This window comes from Pezoporus flaviventris, unplaced genomic scaffold (genome assembly GCF_033815535.1).
Source record: "Pezoporus flaviventris isolate CSIRO_AGI_PZ_B2104156 unplaced genomic scaffold, CSIRO_AGI_Pfla_v1 ptg000001l, whole genome shotgun sequence".
NCBI classification, from domain to species: domain Eukaryota; kingdom Metazoa; phylum Chordata; class Aves; order Psittaciformes; family Psittacidae; genus Pezoporus; species Pezoporus flaviventris.
The window spans coordinates 58297969-58316977 of NW_026892549.1; the positions used below are offsets into that span (position 1 = coordinate 58297969).

Consider the following 19009-nt stretch of genomic DNA (forward strand, 5'->3'; position numbering starts at 1 on the left):
TTTAAGATCCCACCAGGCAAAAAGCTTCTAGATTTGCAGTGCAAGGACATGGGATGGAGTGGGTTTTCCTGGCTGCAGAACTCAGTGTGGATGGGACCCACCAGGGCTTTTGCATCATTTCCTGGGTTATTCCAAGCCGCTGGGAAGGTCCAGCCACAGGAGCACTGCTGGGAACACGAGGCTGCAGAAAATGAGAAAACATTTGTAGGAACTACTCTCCTTCTCCCCTGTTCCCTTAGCTTGGATCTGAAGATAGGGAAGGGGGGGGGGGGGGGAACACAAACCCTGAGAGGTCACCCATAGTTTTCCTCTGATGCACAGTGGAGTGCGAGTGCTGGCGTAGCTGTTAGGGTGGGTTTGTTTCTTTAAGGTGTCTCCCAGAGGGAGGATCAGCCAAATGCAATGTGGCAGCTATGGTAACTCCTCTTGGCTTTCAGCACGGCCCTTGCTGATCACACAACTTGCTAGTGAAGAAGGTACAGCTGTCCAGGCCTTGGCAGTGATCCCCACCCTCTGTCTGCTGCCAAATGCTGGGGTTTTGTTGTTTCTTTTTCCTTTTCTTTCATAGTTTCCTAAGAAAATGAAAATGGGAAGAATAGCCTCATCTGCCTCTCGGCCCCATCTGATGCCTCCTACTGGGTTAAAGCTGGATGGTGCTGCATCCCTGTGTGGTGCTGCGATGGTCGCAGTTAGGGAAGTGGAGAGCCCAGATTTGAGGGCTCCTGTCCTGCTGGAGTAGGGGGGAATGACCAGGGTTTTAATGGCTGGGGTCCCTGCAGTGTCTGCCAAGGGCTGTGTTCAGGTCTGGTTTGCCTTTCCTCGGGTGGGCACCCCCATTCTACGGCCAGCTCACATCCATACCTGCAGGAAGGGAACCAGCTGGAAGCAGTGAGCTTGTCTGGGGACCAAAGCCCCCCAAGATGCATGTTGTACAAGTGGGCCAACAACTTTCCTGAGTCAGTTCCCTGACTGTTCCACAGCTGCCTCACCAGTTGTGGTTGCCATCTATAAAGCACAATGCAGCAACATCCATTTCCCCACATAATCCCAGTAACCAAATCTCCTGCAAAGCTTTAGATGTTGAATCCCAACCTGAGCTTCCTGCAAGAGATCCTGGAAGTTTCCCTCTCCTCCTCTCTCGCTCTTTGCATCCACCATGGCAGTGTTGTCCCAAAGCGCATTTGGGCTGTGCTGGCCTTGTCCCATTAGAAAGAACCATGCCTAGGTCCAGGGGGTGACTGACACCACCACATCCCCAGAATGAATGACAGAACAGTTTTGGTTGGCAGGGACCTCAAAGATCATCTAGTTCCAGCCTTGTGCCAGCACTGCACTGCTGTGTGGTCCCCATAGCTTGCCTTCACTAGGGGCTCCTGCCAGCCCCAAAGGGACAAATCAGTGATGCCAGCAGCATGGGCAAGAACCCTTTGCACAGGGAGAGAGTGGTTTGGATGATCTCTTTAAGATGCAGTGTTAAGATGGGTTTGGATGATCTCTAAGATGCAGTGTCAAGGTGGGTTTGTACTGGGGAGCCTGACATAGGGTGTTGTAGCTTGCATTGACAAACTGCATATTTGTGTTATAATTGAGATTTTCTCCCCTTGGGGTACTCCAGATTTCTTTGTCAGGCTGGGTCTACTGGTGTGACATGGCAGAAATGACACAAAAGCCCCTTGTTTTGGAACATATTGGGCTCATTTTAAAGATGTGCCTGAAACAGAGCTGAAAGGCAGCCTGAACAATGCAGTGAATGAGTAATTCAAGGTGGCAGCCTATGGAATTCCTATCTAGATAGAAGTTTTGTGTTTTAAAATAGTGCAAAATGTTGCTAGAGCTCTGTAAGATGGATGTAGCTACCTGTGTAGTAGCATTTAAATGGAAGATTAAGAAACAATAGCACTGGGGAGCAAAGACATTGCAACTGATTTGCATGGCTGGTGGAATTATGGCACTAAGAAATAGTGCTGAACATGCTCTAAACGGGAGGTTTATTTTCTGTAGGAGCAGGGATGAGTAGGCATTTCTAATAAATGTACTTGGGACTTGTACGTGTACCTCCTTAGGTGCTGTGGTGCACATGGAAACCTTTCTAATTGCAGCAGAAAATGAGCCAGTAATGATATGATGTCAAGAAACCAATATCAGAAAAGGGAAATGCATTTGAGCCCTCTTGCTTTTAAAGCCTCTTATTCTGACATAATTCAGAACTAGGAAACAGCTACAACTTCCAAAGCCATGTCCATTTCCCTTAGGCTACTCAACCACTTTAAACCACCTTTTGCAACCCATTGAGAGGGGAAATGTTGCCAGGTTTACAAAATAACAGTGCTTATGAGTAAAATCCTCAGGTCAACTCAGTCCCATTGAAAATCAGTGTTTTGAACTCCTGATTCACAGCTTGAAAATCCTACCCTATATCCCCAGCACTCTGAGCACATTGCATTGGCCCTAGGGTACCTGTAGGTACTTTTCTGGGGGTGATGGAGCCTTTTTGTGTTCTCTCTACCACTAATTTCCCTGGCAAGAACCTATAAACCGGTGTTGAGTTACTCCTTTGCACGCATTGACTTATCCCAAGAAATATGGATTGCAGCTTCAAAGCTTCCAAGGGATCATTGGAAAGGGATGTTCTGATCCCCCTTGCTTTTTAAGGCACAGACTGTGCCTTGAACAGTTCAAAACTCAGTGCTCCAAACCACCTCCCTGCACTGAAACCTAAGTGCAAATTCACCACTTCTCTATGGGGAAGGTGGTGAGAAAGCTGAAGCTCAGTCATGCTCCAGCTCCACTCCAACAACAAACGTGTCAGAGACCAAGTATAAAAGAGATTATTTAGTGCTGGTAACAACAGGAATCTATTCAACAGCTCTTCTCATGGCAAAGGATGAAAAATATCTTGCAAAATATCTCCTTGTCCCGCACATAAAACCCCACTAAGTGGAAAGAGATCTTTGCAGGGTCATGCCTGAAGGATTGTGCTTGCAATTACAGGCAGCGAAAAGGACTCGGTGACACTGTAAGTTTCCTGAGCTCATCAGACAATGTAATAAATGTCTTTTACAGATGCAGAATAATCATCTAATGTGTAAAAATACGCATTAATTTTGTGCACATAGTTTTATATTTTTAAGACAATATTATCCCATCTGGCCATCTTTTATAGTGTAGTTTTATGCCCTGGTATTTCACTGGGAAGTTTCCATGGTGGTGATTCCCTGGCACTCCTAGAGTCACTGCCATAACCAAAATCTTCATGGTTCCACATGGATGCTCTTGCATAGGCTCAATTCCTGCTACCTACCCCATGCTGTGGCATCCGCTGATGTCTGGTGTGCCACAGCCTTGTGCATTTGGGGAAAGAAAGGCTTAAGCTCACAAGAATTGGCTAAAGATGCCTATGGGATGCCAGCTGGTGTGTGTAGCATGGAGGTGGTGCTGGGCACCCCAGAGCCATTTTTCCCATCCTAACTCATTTGATTTAACCACTTGATGGTGCCCCAGATGCTTTTCTCCTGGGGGTGATGCTATGAGTGTGTATTGCTCACATCCACCAACATGGTCCTGGGGAGGGTGACACCTCACTCTGCCCCTGTGCTTGGGGTGGGTGGCATTGCCAAGCACTCACAGATACTGGGGTTCCTCCTGGAGCCATGCTACAAGTACAACTCAGCCTGCAGGGTGGCTTTCCCATGGAGTCTTTGCTCTGAACACCCAGAAGGGAGCTTACAGCTTTCTGTTCAATGGGCAGCACTATATATATAATATATATAGTGTTATATATATATACACAGTTACATAGTTATATAGTATATATAACACTATATATTACGTTGCCCCCAGCAGAGGCACACAGAAGCTGCAGTGGGATGGGGCTATTTGAATGGTGAAAAGAGAGCAGTGGGTGAAATGTACAGGACCAGCAAGGAACTGGTGTTTCCTTTCAACAACGAAGCTCCATTTCATTGCTTCTTTGTCTTGAGCGTATTCAGGGTGGGTTTTTTGTGCTGCAGGGCAAGCATGCTCCTGACAGCATTTATGGGGTGATGGCATAGGGGGTATCAGGGTGCTGCAGTGCTCTCCAGTCAAGCTTTCTGCAGAGGGATTAAAGTCCTTTTGTTTTAACAGGGCAGTTTTTTAGTTACCAATGGTAAATTGTACACTGACAAGCATAAAATGAATTAGGCTGGAAAAGACCTTTAAGATCTTCAAGCATATGTCCTTTTGCCTTACTTTTTGTTATATTTCTTTAACAACCCCATGATTTTCTGAGCTTCCTGGGGCGGGGAATTTCTCCTATCAAGCCATATTCCACAGTGAGATTTCATCATGGCGCGCACAAAATGTGCTGTGAGGGTCACTTCTTAAATGTGTGTGTTTGTGGCTTGTGAGGTCCCGCTGGCAGATTAATTCTATTCAGGAGGTTGGTGTTGGGAAACCCAAGCACCCCAGCCATGCAAAATGCAGCTTTCTGCCCGAAAACCTCTCCCTGGCACCATCCCAACTCTGCCGAATATTCCAAGCTGGATCACCTGATTTCTTAGCAAAAGCCTCAGTGCAGCCATGATCCCCCACATCTCTCTTAGCTGAGCAATTAGGTTTATTTACATTGAAGCACAAACATATGGTTTTTAAAGGAGGCCCGAGCAGTTTAAACTGAAGGTGTAATCAGATAAATCACGGCATGAGGATTTTTGGTGGCTAAATTCAGCTGAAACCTAATTCATACATTTTAAAGCATGCATTTGGCAGGTCTAATATCTCTTAAGGAAATGGTAAAGTTTTTTTTGGGGGGCAGCGGTTGAGAAAGGCAAAACTATCTTATTAGGAATTCAATTAAAGCTAGTACAGGTTTACTGGACCTCTTCCAGTAAATATATATCAAGCTGAACCAGTAGACATCTGTCTCTTCCTCCCAGCCCCCCTTTTTCTGTTTTCCAAGCAAATGATGGGGAGAAGATGGGAGTAAGAGAGACTACAGCTCACTTGCAGCTTCACCATACGATGCAGGGCATGAAGGTTATTATCTTTTTGATGCCTGATTGCTTCTGCAAGTTGTGTGGACTGCATCTGCTGAGCTTCCATCCTTTGCCACAATGCAGAAGCCAAAATAGAGTTGGGAATCATGTGAAAGCTCACAAACAAAGCCCCTGAGAGAGGTCTGGGGGTGCCTGGCTGTCGCCTTCCCAGGGAGACGCCATCCTAGGCTGACAAACGCCCGCTGCTGGCTCTTTCCTGGGCTCAGTTCAGAGAATTAGACCAAAACGCCTCTTCCATCCAAAGGGCGCAGACCTCCGTGAGGACTGGCTGGAGAGATCAGGGAACTAACGGCATCTTTGAAACCCTCTGTTAGCAGTAGTGTTTAATTGTTGCTTATTTAGCACTTTGAGAGTGTTACCAAAAGCTTCTGCTGTCCTGTTTGCACCTTTCTCCAGCAAAGCCTTCCTGTCTCCATGTTCCTGCAACGTATCGGCTCGTTTTCAGAGGAGATATGCTGATTCTTCCTCTTTTTGACCCGTCCCAAGGGAAAACCCTCCTTGCTGCTAAACACTGAAAGCCTTGCACTGTAATGGTGATGAACAGTGGAAAACATTTAAAGGGAGATCCTCTCTTTTACCAGTCACACATGCACCCCTCCAAAGAAAGCCCTGCCTTAATACAGAAGTAAATCCCAAAGAGCTACCCAGAGCCCAAATCCCCACCCTGCATAGCTATCGACGTGCATGTAGAAGTTGAGCAGAGCCTAACAGAAAGCCCAGCTGAGGGGATGCTTGCTGGAGAAGACCCTCATGGCTGCTTAACTGGTTCCCCTTCCTGAGAGAAGGACAATGGCATTGCTAAAGCTAGCCCTGATGGGACAGTTGCTGTGCCCCAGAATGGGCTGCGTGAACTGGCTGCCTTCATCCAGGTCTGGTGTGGAAGCGGTTAAAGAGACGGGTATGAGGGAAGGGGCTGCCTTACTTTGATTTATTGGCTGGCTGAGTTAATTTGTTGTTTGTGTATGATTAGTTGTTGTTGCTGAGTGGTCATCTACAGCTACAAATCTAATAAAGTGCTGGGGTGCCCAGAGCTTTGTTTCTATTTTTGCCTGGCAAATATTCCTACTGTTTTCATTCTTAATTATTAATTAGCACTAAATAAATAGAACTAATTATTAATTAGCACGAGGCTGTTTGTATCCAGCTGGAGGGCTCCTTGGTTTTTCTCTCTTCCAAATTTGCCTTAGAAGCAAATCAGAAACGATGGTGTGTAGCTCGCTCAAAGTCACTTATAGCAAGCCACTGAGAGGTCTGATGGGATCGTCAGCTAGCAAGGAGCAGCAAGATTCCTTAGGGCCAGCGGAGGATCTGGATCAGAAGGTGTTTCATGGCACAGCACTGTATTTTACCAGCTATTTTTTCCCCTTTCCTAATCTGTGAAGCCTGGGAACGGGGGAGAAACTACCAAAAATCATGTGCTTTCCCCAACTGTCACCTGTAATTCCATGTCAAGCTCGCTCTGCGCTCTGGGTTGTGGTGGCATTCCCTTACATGTTCGTGGCCTCATCAAACTGTTCCTATGGCTCTACAGTGAGACATAAATTCAGGCTTGGAGATTTCAAAGTCATGTTGAACCACATGGAAATGATTCTCAGAGCTACAGCTATAAAAATAATTATATTGCTGGGGGGAAAGAGTGACAAGAAATGTCCCCAAAAGAGATTTCAGCAGTGGTTACAGGATCTGTCCCAGCTCTGTAAGAGGCTGCTGTGATCTCCAAGGCTCATTTATCACTGCTACATATAACTCTATGAAATATGTCTCAAAAAGCACCGAAGGAAGGAATGTGAAGGGAGGTTGTGAAGGAGAAGCACTGCAGTCTTCCCCTTTTAGAGGATGCTTTGTGCGCTCTTAAAATTAGAGCTGCTCTGCTCAGATGACTGGTGTGAGGATGACTAATTTGGAGACAAATTAGGTGTACTTAGCTGAAATGTATGCCCTGATTGTTCCCCTAATGACCCTTCAACGCACATCTCTCCCGATAGTGCTTTTACCGCAAGCCTGACGCTGGCAGATTAAGTAGTAACATGCTTTTGCCTCTCTTCCAAGCGGTCCTTCGGTTCTGATCCCACGTTTTCTCTCCACCATGTGTATCTCTAACTCTTTATAATCGGTAATTAGTTTCTATTCATCTAACGCATGGCAGATTTGTCTTTTGCATGTCTCTTTCTCCGGCGCATTTTCCTTACACCCTCTCTTTCAAAGGTCCCCGAGCCCGAGTGTTTTCTGGCTGACTGCAATATATTTGGTGTCTGCTGTGGAACAGATTTATTCTTTCCCAAGAAAAGACACAAAAGTAAACAGAAGATCCAAAACCGCATTTTTCCTGTGCTTTTAAATGCACTAAGATTACCCCCACCACCACCTCTGCTACAAGCCTATTAATGTAAATACCAAACTTTACAATCCTTCCTGTCAAGGAAACATATTTACATTTTTCTAAGGATGCGTATGAAAAAAATAGGGCTTTGGGGACAAAAAGGGCTTAGTTTCAGTGTCATAACACCCTCAGTTAACTGCACTGCTTTCATATACCATAGAATTAGGTTGTTCTCAGGGCCAGCAAAGATAACGTCTGCTGCTTGAAGGACAAAGTGAAATAAGATGATAGTGTTTTATACTGGAGACAGCCCTGGAAAGGCAATGGTAAAGGGCTGTGTATCAAATGTACACGTTTTATGAGGCTTCCCCAGCACAAAAAAAAAGATCAGAAAGGTGTTATTAGTGCCACTGCCAGCCCAAGGGAGGCAAAGAACTCATCCCAAGCTATATTGCAGAGAGTGGGAAGTGGGTTGCTGGCAGGCTGGTTTTACTAGCACGGGGTTTAGGGCTGTATTGTCTTTTACACTTCGGTTCTGGCATCGCTGTTGGACAGGATTTTTCCTACTAAATAGAAAAACAGGCAATACTTTCTTTACTCTAGACTGTGAAATCCCAAAATCACGAGTATCTTGAGTGTTTTGAAGGAAAAAGAGAAAGGTGGCTGCAAAGGGAAGGGGCACAGGTGCTGGTGATGAGGATATGAAGATTTTGGGGAGGAAGGCTCAGCTTGTACCCAGCTGAAACACCCTATTGAACTCATTGAAGTACAAAGCTCTGCTTGTTCGTCTTGAAACTACTGGAGTAAGTTGTCTGTAATTGCATGGACCAGAACAGGAAAACCTCTCATGGCCAGAGGAACGAACAGCAGTGACCTGCTGGCATTTGGAGAAGCCAGGTGGCATTTCACCAATTCCCAAGGCTCTGATTTTTAGACCAAAACCTGCTCTGATTTTGTTGCAGGTGAAGGGTTATGACTGTTCCTGCAAGGAGAAAAACTTTCCTGCTTTATCTCTCCCCAGAAAGGGAGGGCGGCTGCAGCGATCCAGTCTGAACGGTGTTCACCTCTTTTTGCTCACCCAATCTTTGCAGTGCTGGCTACTTCCTAGGAAAGGCAGGAGCTGATCCCAAATTCAAATGGTTATTTCTTAAGAGATTATATATATATATATATTATATATATATATTAATCACCAAGATTATACAGGCAGCTCCCACTATGCATAAAAACTCCTCTGGCCGGAACAGACCCATCTGTAAGTCCGTGTTGTGCCATGCAGCTATATTTGCCCCTTTTAAAGGGTTTCTTGAGGATCTTGATGTATCTTTAGTTTTTCTTTGCTGGCAGATGTGATTTTTGTTGCCATAAACGATAGAATTTGACACCGCACCACACCAGGCCGTTTGTCAACAGCGTTTTCAACAGTTCAACCGCACGCGTGTGCATGCACACACAGGCACAAGAAAGGAGAAGTGCAGGGGCAAGTTTCTTCTCTAAGACACTCAAACACAAAGCAAAGAGCCACCTCTAGCCACAGGGCTCGATGTCAGGTTATGGCAAGGAGGCTGAATACCGGTTCACGCTGAATTGGTGAAAAAGTGAAGTGAAAAACACGTCGGGATTTGACTCGACATCATGGTTTTCCATGCTGTGCAAAATGTTGCTTGCAATTGCTTTTGGACAGGGGCAACCTGAGCATCGACACCTAAAATCTACCTCATCAGAGTGGTGCTAATAAGTAATTCATTTGTCAGTGATTTTTAAGTATGGTTTAAATAATAAAGCAGATTTTGCTGCTATAAAGCACTGTGATAGAGAATGGCTGCAGATTTGAGAACAGTTTTAAAACCATCACTGGCTAATGGCAAGCACATCATTTGGGGAAACAACAGAATAAATGCTTTGTTCCACCCCAGCACTTTACTATTCAGCCAATCTAAACTGCTGAAGAAATATGTGTTTGGGACATTTTACATCTGTTTTTGACAAGAAGCCTGGGTTTTGGCCTGTGTGGTGGGGGCTTCTAATCTATTTGCTGCAGCTTTTCTAGCCAGATTAGCATGGGAAAAAGCACCCTGTTTTATAAACGGAGGGATGATCCTTTGAAAGAGCAGCTCGACTTCGGCCTTTTGCGGTTGAAATGAAGGCACAGCATGCAAAAAGTAGCAGCATAATGTAACGTCCATAAAACACACACCAGCAGCATCACCTATTAAACAATGTTAAACAACAGGCAGCTTGTGAAACGGGCAGAGTAACTGATTTGTGAACAGCCTAACGTTCGGGGTGTTACTTCTTCCATAGAACAGTGTGTGGACACCTTAATTACAGCACTGAAGTCCAAACTGTTTAAGGATGCGAGTGAAACGTTTACTTGGAAGTGGTTTCTAATAGGATTTTAAGTTTCTGTGTTACACCATTAGTAAGTCCCAGTTGAAAACTCTCTGGCTATTTTCAAACAAGGTGCTGCAGTTGCCCCACGGTTGGGTTTTAACTTAAATGGGCCGTTTATTGCTGCTAAAACAAAGATGGATTTGCGCCTTTAAAAGAGCCCGGCCAATGGGCTGGGATGAACTCGATTTTCACCTTTAAGTAGCCGATTCTCTGCATGATGAAATTAATTCACTTTACATCACGCGCGGCTTGATGGGAGGGCTGCAAATTTCTCTCTTGGAGCTTCGTGAAATGGATTCATGGACTCTGCTTTATGTAGCAAGCCCCAGAGTGACCAGCCGCATGCAAACTCTGTCTGACACAACACAGAGCTGCTCAGCTTAATTGGCTTGAGATGAGGGTGTTATTAAAGGTCTTTTCTTTGCCTTTCTTGCTGTTTATTCCACCCTCCCCAAACATTACAAAGGCAACTTAAGAGGAAGTAGTTTTCTGCTAACGGAGAACTATGAGGAAGAGTTCAGTGTTAAGAGTAAATAAGACACTATCTCTAACAGCAGCCTTTGCTTTACTGGTACTTTGGGGAAGGGAAACTGAAGAAATAGGAAAATTTGGCTAAGTTTCTTCTATCTTTGTTTGCTTTTTACTGTGTGTGTAGGGGGGGGAAGGGGCACAGCCTGGGCTTGCAGCCGACATCTGCTGCCTGTTTCTTTTAGAAGAAACACAACCTGGGCTGAACTTGTCACTGAACCCCACTTACGTTCTGCAGACCCCCCAGCAGGGAGAGGATGCGGCTGCCCCAGGACTGCTGCCTTGGCACTGGGGTTTTTGGGGCTGGGGTGGCAGCTGTTTCAGATCCCGCTGTCAGCCTGTTGTACTGATTGCCTTTTCCTCTCTTAAAACCCTTCCCCGAAGCAGCGCTTTCTGGCAAATCTCATGCAGCAGCACTTAACACCCCCCCCCCCCCCAATTCCTCATCATCTAGCTCTCTCTCTGGTCCCCCATTCCTGCAGAGTAGAATCATGCAGATTTCTATTCTTATTTCTTTTTTTAAATGGGGTATATCTCATTTTTGCATGAATGGAAGTTCCTTGTAGTTTGAATTATTGCAGGCACAGGGGAGCAAAAGGGAGCCAAGCACAGTCTATCTCACCTCCAGGTCTGTGGCCCCCAATCCCTTGCCCAGCAGCATCCCCACTCCCTACCAAGTTGTGCCACTTCTCCACCAATCCCTGCAGTAAAGCCGGGCTGCTCAGGGAGCCACGGGCAACCCCATCCCATGATGAACGCGGAGCATCATTCAGGAGAAGAGAAATCAGTACCTACCCTTTCGGCAGCTGGGCTTGCCTGACCCAGGCGGTGGCTAGTGGGAGGCCGACATGGACCACGCTCCTTCCATCCTCCATACGGAGAAGGCATAACTCAGCCTCTCGTGAGCCACGTAACTACAGCTCGTCATCTTACTGTCCATCTCGTCGCTCTGTAGCACCTGGTAGAGGAAGTCTATATACCGTGCTGCCAGCTTGAGGGTCTGGATTTTACTGAGTTTGTCAGAGGGCAAAGTGGGGATGATTTTCCTCAAGGCGGCAAAAGCTTCATTGAGCGACTGAGTCCTCTGCCTCTCTCTGACATTAGCCAGGATCCTCTGGCTCTGCAGTTCCTCATAAGACTGGGAGCTGGGGCTGGACTTTTTCCCCCTCTTCCCTGGGTTAGGGCTGCCATCTTCGCTGGACTTCTTACTGTATCTTCTCTTCCTGCCAAATCTCTTTGGCTGTCTTTCCAGCTCCTCTTCACTGGTCCCCAAGCTATCCACAGGGGAAACAGGAGAACTGGAGCTTTCTTCCATGCTTTCTGCAAGAAGGGGAGGGGAAGAGCCTTTCCCCCCCTCCTTTATGTTATGTGTGTGTGTGTGTGTCTTAAATGTGCTTTAAATTCCTGAGACAGATCCTTTGGAAAAACAGGAGGGCTTTTTTGGTTTTGCTTTTTTTTTTTTTTTGTGCTGACCAAACGTTTTCCAGGTTGCTTGAAGGGTTCTTATTTCAAGGACCAGGGTTGTGCAAAAAAACTTGAGGTCTTGGAGAGAGAGGAAGTTATTCCAACTTTTTGGAAACTTTAGCTGAGCTCAGTTGCTAAATAGTTGTCAGAAGTGAGGGAGGTGCAGGGCTCCCTTCTGATTGGCCGGCCAGGTCAGTGGGAGGAAAGCTTTTTCCCCTGCTAAACTTTCACAGTTTTATGTTACACTTAAATCTTGGGAATGCACCTCGAATAAAAGATAACCGGAGACCACCACCCCCCTCCCCCCATAGGTGCTGGATTTGGGGCAGCCCTTTAGGGTGAAGGCTCTGCCAGGGCGTGTTTTGGGGTGCTGAGCACTTACAGGCTGCGTCTCTGCCCATGGGCTCCATCTCTGTAGCCAGGCTGCCCTGGTACCTTGCCCAAATCAGGGTGTGCAGGGCTTATGAAACCCCATCATGCCCGAGAGGATGCTCTATATTTTGCACCCTTGGTGCTGTGAGGGGGGGTGGGTCTTGCACCCTGCTTCTCAAGAAGGTCTCACCCCAGGTCCCCTGCAGAGATGGGGACCCATGGGGTGACCTCAGTGTGGCAGAAGTCCCCTGGGGCACAATGAGCTGTGGGAAGGGTGGAGCTTTGAGCTCCCTTACTTGTGGGGGAGCACGGAAAGACCCTCCTGGACTAACCCCATGGAGCCCCAAATACAGGTCATTGGGAAAGCAGCTAATAGCTGGCAGTGAACCTGATGGAGAGTACACCATGGCTATACAGCCTGTTTTTCTCCCTGCTTTTTTTCACCTCCTGTCAAACACTACGTAGTACATTTTGGGGAAGCAAGAGTAGAGGTAGATAGGCAGGAGGATGTTCTTTCCTCCGGAATATCTTGCTGTTGAAATCATGGTATCCCAGCACATAAAACTCGTGGTAGCAGCTCCAGGATTTCTGATGCATCAAACAGAAGACAGCAGATCGCTTTTTCCTCTCCATCACACCAAGGGAAAATGCGGGGAAACTCTGCTTGCTTCCGTGGAGCTAAGACAAAGCAAAATCGGTTTTGGACCTCTGATTTCAGTTAGAGCCCAAATTGCAGGAACAGATGCATTCCTGAGCGGCAAAGATCATGTTTTCAATAGGGAGCAGGAAAATGAAATAAAACAATAATAATAAAAATAAGGCAAAAGCAAACTCGTAAAATGTAGATGTTGTATCCGAAGCATTCGTTTGGAGTGGATTTCTTTGCAAAGTTTTCCAGTAGGTATCAACACTCATTAATGGAAAAAATAATGTCTGGTTTGATTGGAAAGTGTTCCTTGGTAGGAGAAGGAATTCTTGGCTCGCCTGGGGCTGACTCCACTCCTGGTAGGTAATGTTTATAGTGGAAAGACTTCCCCAGGCAGCCCCTGGGGAGAGCCTGTGTTTGCTTTCAAAAGGAAAGGTTTTCAGGTGCAGCACAGAAGTCGGAAAGCGAGGCAGTTCTGCAAATAGACTTTTAATCCAATTTAAGACCCTGGCAACTCTGAACGGGTGCCTCTCCTACCCCAAAGCCTGGCTTCCAGAAGGGATTGGGGCTGGCAGCTGGGACCAAGGGTTGGCGACTACTTTGCATCTGCAACCTGGAGGTCCATGAGTACAGGGGTGTGGGATGGCATCTACCAGCGCTATGGACCTGAAGCAGATGCCATCCTTGGCTGGGTTATGGTGGTTTATACTGGAGAAACCTGAGTAACAGGCCCTCGCCTGTCCTCTAGGTGAAATAAACTGCTGTCCTTAGTGGTGCTGATGTGGAGCTGTGGCTCGGAGAACTGAACACCCCTCTTCAGGGATATTTGATTTGTATTTGAGGTACTTGGAAGCCTCCTCTTAGTGCATGAGGTCATTTCCGAGTAGTAAAGGGAGCCATCACCAAAGACCAAAGGGGCATCTCTGCTTTCCAGCTGTAAAGAGTGCTGTTTCCCCAGCAAACAGGATCCTTCTGAATGGCACTGGCTTTTTCGTGTTTATGGGGGTAAGCTGATGTGGATTCGCAAGGATGTGTGCAATAAGGGAGGGCAGTTGCGTCGTGGGGATGAGCACCAGGAATATGCTGCCAAAGTTGCTATCTATGTCTGCAAAAAGCTGCTTGGGGAGGGAGCAGGGCAGTGTTTTGGGCTGTTTGAGAGCACCAGGAGCAAAGGAGGAGACCTGAGCTTGCAAGAGAAGCAGAGCTTCTCATTACTGCCTCATATCCCCCTGCCTTGCTGATGTGCATGCTAATAATGCTTATTATGCCTCTTCCTTTTGCCCTAACATGACCACTAAATGCAGGGCTTGATTTCCCAGGCAGTGAGGTGTTTCAATGGGATGGGACTTAGTTCTTCCAGGGTTTGAGGCAGAGGGTTTTTGGTGGCAGAGTGCGTGGCTGCATCCCAAAACACCCAGTTCTAACCTGACATTGGCATTTTACCTTTGTGATAACCACTGTGCCTATCCCATACAAGTGCAACCACGGATGGGTGCAGCTTAGCATCACGCTGGAGCCGCGGAGGATGTGGTCACTTAGTGGTGCACTCACTTAGCTCTGGGTGCTTTTGGCCATGTCATTCTGGGGTGCACGTTGCAGAGTAGGAGCAGGCTTCCATGGCAGAGCAGCCCCTCACTCCTCTACACACCTTAGTGGTATTAACTAAATGAACAGCCCTGGCCCCCTGCCTGGCTTCTGTGAACGAGACTGAGTGTTTGCACAAAAAAGCAAGGCAAGGTTTCTCCCTATGGGGACTGTTGCTGTATGTAACCTCTGAATGTGCACAGCTTTTCAGTATCAGACAGGCTTCACTGGGAGAATTTACAGTGAAACTTGGCTGTGTCATAATTATGAACTCCGTAAACCCAACTCCAGCAAACATCAGCTCCAGAGCTGCTGTGTATGTGTGTATTCTTTACAGCCACCGAGTCCCCTAGCAGTACCTAGTGCCAGAGCTGAGTACAGTGTTGACAATACTGCAAATATCTTCCCTTGGAGCAGACCAAAGGCATGGTCTACGTGTGTGCAGCCCCGGGTGAAATGTGATCTGTCTTTCCTGAAGGAAAAGGGAGCCTTGAGAGGTTTGTGGGGGAGGCAGGAGGTATGAAGGTACCGTTGGCAAAGGATGGGGTGGGTGCATCCTTCCACAGCAAGGTGCGAAAGAGGTTATGAAATCATAAACTGCAATAAGAAAAATCATTCTGGTGAAAGTTTTAATGCCCTGTTTAAATGTGACATCCACTGTGATGCTGCTACTGCTTTTCCACTGCCATTACCATGCTGCTAAAATCCGTTGTTAGCAGGGAACAATGAGCACAGACCTGGCTTTTGGAGGTAGTGCTTATTGTCCATAGGGAGCCTGTTGTTCATTTGTCCCCTGGCACAGCTTGGGCAGAAAATCACCTTTCAGCCCCTCTGCACTGTGGAGGAGAATGTTTGGATTTCTGCCTCTTGCCACTCCTTTCATCTGCCCACAGTAGGAATTGGGGAAGGGTTGAGTGCCCTGTCAGTAAAGGTGATAGCATTTCAACATGCTCTGTCAAGGGGGGTTGTCAGGAGCACGCTGAAAGAAGAAAGGTACTGTTGACCTTACTGCTTTCCTCCTTCTCTCTATCTACTGCTATAGAGAAAAGCACCATTTGCTCTTTCATAAATGTCCCAAGTGCAAGTAACGCCCAGCAGTGAATAGCCTCTAGTATAGCCAGGTTTAATTAAGCTGATTATATCCTCCCTTCCTCCCTTGCATTCAGTGTGATTTAGGTGATAATTCCTCAGTGCTTTTGTGGCCACCACTGAATATCCACTTCCACATGCTGTCTTTGCAAAGGCAGTCACATTTTGCCTTGCAGTTCTGCTTTGTGGGCTTTGTTTCCTTATTCCTTGCATTGCGCTGCGGCAGCAGCCAGACGCGGCAGGCGGATGTTCCCCAAAGCATTCACCCTGCAGTGACAAGTTTATAATCAAAAGCAAAGGAGCAGTGAGTGAGCAACACAGATAAGAGGCAGGAGGTAAGGAGAGTGAGGCTTTAGGGATAAGACAGTTGGAGTGGAGCACGGTTTCAAAGTAATTGGATATGCTAACGCTGGAGTTCTGTGCAGGAATGTACATCTGTTTCTGAACTGTTACCAGCTGATGTGCCCGCTCTTCCTTTCTGCTTCCTTGGTTATAAACCCTCAGAGCAGCAGACATAAGTGAAGGAGAGGCTGACCCGGGGACAGCAAGTCCTATTGCTTGCTAATCCTACCAATAAATGAAGTCAAGGTCAAGGCATGCTTTTGATTTGCAAAGGCATTGCTGGAGCAGCTGGGTGTGCTGATGCCTGCCCTGTGTGGAGCAAGGTGGCAGCTCTCTCCTTGGTTTGATGGATCCATCTGGTTTCCTCAGCTTTGGGCTGGAGGTTGAAAACATGGACCTTTCTAGGAAAGACTTTACAGGTGAATGACAACAAAGAGAAGGGAATAACCTGGAGATTTTTCCCTGCAGAAGCCCCACAGGCCCTTTGACCACCTTCTGTATGAATTGAGCAGTTCCACCCAGGCTTTGACCAATCAAGGTGTGAATTGCAAGGGCCATTTTTTCAGAGTTTGCCTTATTTTCTGTGTAGAATGTCAGGACAAACTCTTTACAGTGTAATAATGATAAATGCAAAGCATAACTTCCAAAAGCAATCCTATGGCAAGTCAGATGGTGAAGACACGCTATAATCCACAGCTTTTCTAACTGAGGCTGGGATTCTGCACAGCACTGGAATCTACCTTGGAGAAGAGAGGTGCATCTGAGCCCTAATAACTTCCGTAGGACATAGGCAGGTGTTCAAAATCATGTATATGCTAAATACAGACCTGAATTTCTGATTTGAAAACCCTCTGAAATAAAAAGAGAGATCTTCAGTGGCTTCAATAGGTTTTGGATCAGGGTCTCAAGCATTAAGCAATCAGAGGGCCAGTTCAAGTCTCCTGGTCATCCAAGCTCCATTGTCAGTAGGACAGGGATAATTTAGACAAGGTACAGTTCTGCCTTGAATGATGGGTGCAGTGTTTCAGGTCTGATTGTTGATTGCTGTCAAGATTAGAAATTTCTGTGTAATTTCTCATGTCAATAACATCGGAAAGATAGCGTGTGTCCTGCTGTAGGAAGAAACCGAAAGGCAATGGCTTTGCAATTGTGGCTTCTATTTTTAATCATAGAGCAAAGCAAATAGAAGAACTGGCATGTGGGAGGAGTAAAAAGTAGTAGCTACCATGATTCCAAAAACAACATTTCTATTTTAGATCATTTACTCAAGGCCACCACTAATTGCAGATCAGAGCGGAATATCTCCCTGGGAATCCACAGAGAAGAGAGATTTTTCTTCCCCCCCCTTCTTTTTGGAAGGTGAAATATTAATTGTGGCTGCAGCAGTAGTAACTGTAGCTTAAAACCTGGGCTAGGAAAATGAAAATATTGTTTCATGAACTAGAAAATCAAAGCATGTGAAATAATTCGTGCTCCTTGCCTTTTCCTCCCCTATTTCTAGCCTAGTTAAAAGGGTTTCCCATCAGTGTCAAGGAGTATCCAAAACCAGCCTGGCTGTTCCAACAGCATTCAGGCACTGTCGGGAAGGGTCAGACTTCTATTCAGTCGTTTGGACTGCAACACCCACTTCAAGGGAGATGTATTCAAAACAACACCAAGTTTGGCTTCAGGTTTTGAGCACTGCTTTGGCAGCTTCTCTATCTCCTGAAAATGAACTGCTTCCAATGAAGTGCCAGGGCTTGCTTCTGGGATCCCAGGGTGAAAACCGCTCCTGTTGGGCGCAGGAGTTCATTTCCCTGAACCTTTACTAAGTTTTAACTGTTGAGGGTACCTCTAGAATCTAACTACCATAACACCAATGGGCTGGGTGGGTTGCTGCTGAGCAACAGGTCATCGTTGGTTCACGCACCATGGTTCCCAGTGGTGAAAGGTCCTGCCTTTTGCATCTCTATGCTCCCTGTGGGACTTCAGGCATTACTGATGTTCCCACAGCAGTACGACAAAATACAGCATCCTTGCACCCAGCCTGCATTGCTTTTTCGTTTGAAGAATATGGGACTAACCTGTAGCCCCAGGAGAGCTGTGGCTCATGCTCTTTGAAGGTTCATGGCGCTCTTTAATATCTTCAGTGGTTTAGTGTCTTACTAGGAAGGTGGGACATGGTGAAGATCCCTTGGATTTCAACCGAGAAGTGAGTTGATTTAGGTCCTTTGTGTCTTGCCATTATGTCTTTCAGTGTCCTAGAAGAGGGAAGGAGTATCACCTTGGAGAATCCCTGGGTGACTTCTGGCCAGGGAGATGAAGAAAAACCTGCCAGAATTCGTTACTTAGGGAAAACTGTTTTGTGAAACAGACCATCATTCCTAGGAAAATATGATTTATTTTGGAAAACCAGGCACCCTTACTCTGACTCCTTACCTGTGCCCAGGTATTTAGCTGCCTACTGCCCCTGCTCCTTGCTTTGGACACCCTGATAGACCATGGCTGATGAGCAGGATAGGCCTTGCCACATCTTGGGTTGTCTGGTCACCAGAAAAGTGAACACACAAAGACAGTGTCTCCCTTTAAGTTCTGCTGCAACAATGGGCTAGTACCCTCTGCCTAAATTACTTGGTTATCACCTGGTTTGGTTTCACTTTGGTCTTTAATTCAATGCTGGAAGATTTAAGTCCTTCCATTTAATAAATAAATGATCACTGAATAGCTGAGAGGAAATTATTTTTCTTAGACTGAATAAATCTTTTTCTTTTCTCTTTGTCTTTACCAACACCTGTGTAACTCAGACACCTGAATAAAATCCGAGGAGAAAAGACAGCTTTGTTAAAGACTCAACTGGACCAAGTTCTACTCGTGGGACCCTCAGCAAATCCAGGGAAACCAGGTTTTTGACATTCCTAGTGAGATCTAGGGAGAAAAAGCAGGAAAGCCTCATTGTTTCGTTCAAAATGATGAGGTAAAAAAGCCCCAAATACTCAGAATTTAAGATTGGTTGAATTTAAATGAAGCAATCATAAAAATTTGTAAATTAGTATCATTTGGTTTGGATTTTTATTCCAAAAGTAGTAAGTTAATTTGGCTCTTTTCTCAAGAGTAACAGCCTTTACCTATGTAGACCCTATTGTCATTCAGTGAATGATAGCACGAGTCTTGATGTAGACCTGGTTGTAAACAGAATACTGTGGAGACACTAAAGCTGGCATAAAGGAACATGTGTGTAGTAGCTGAAGAACTGGA

General features: G+C 46.2%; 1 protein-coding gene and 1 long non-coding RNA gene across 2 annotated transcripts in view; one reads left to right on the forward strand and one right to left on the reverse strand.

The window, feature by feature from the left end:
* The window catches only part of TWIST2 (twist family bHLH transcription factor 2), a 35341-nt gene extending 23467 nt beyond the window's left edge, over nucleotides 1-11874 (reverse strand). The window contains exon 1 of the mRNA XM_061451875.1: nucleotides 11074-11874. Within this exon, the coding sequence (XP_061307859.1) occupies nucleotides 11111-11593 (483 nt within the window). The 5' untranslated portion in view covers nucleotides 11594-11874 and the 3' untranslated portion in view covers nucleotides 11074-11110. The remainder of the gene's footprint in view (nucleotides 1-11073) is intronic.
* LOC133268607 (uncharacterized) overlaps nucleotides 1-19009 on the forward strand; it is a 53784-nt gene that overhangs the window by 9130 nt on the left and 25645 nt on the right. The gene's annotated exons all lie outside the window — the stretch shown is intronic.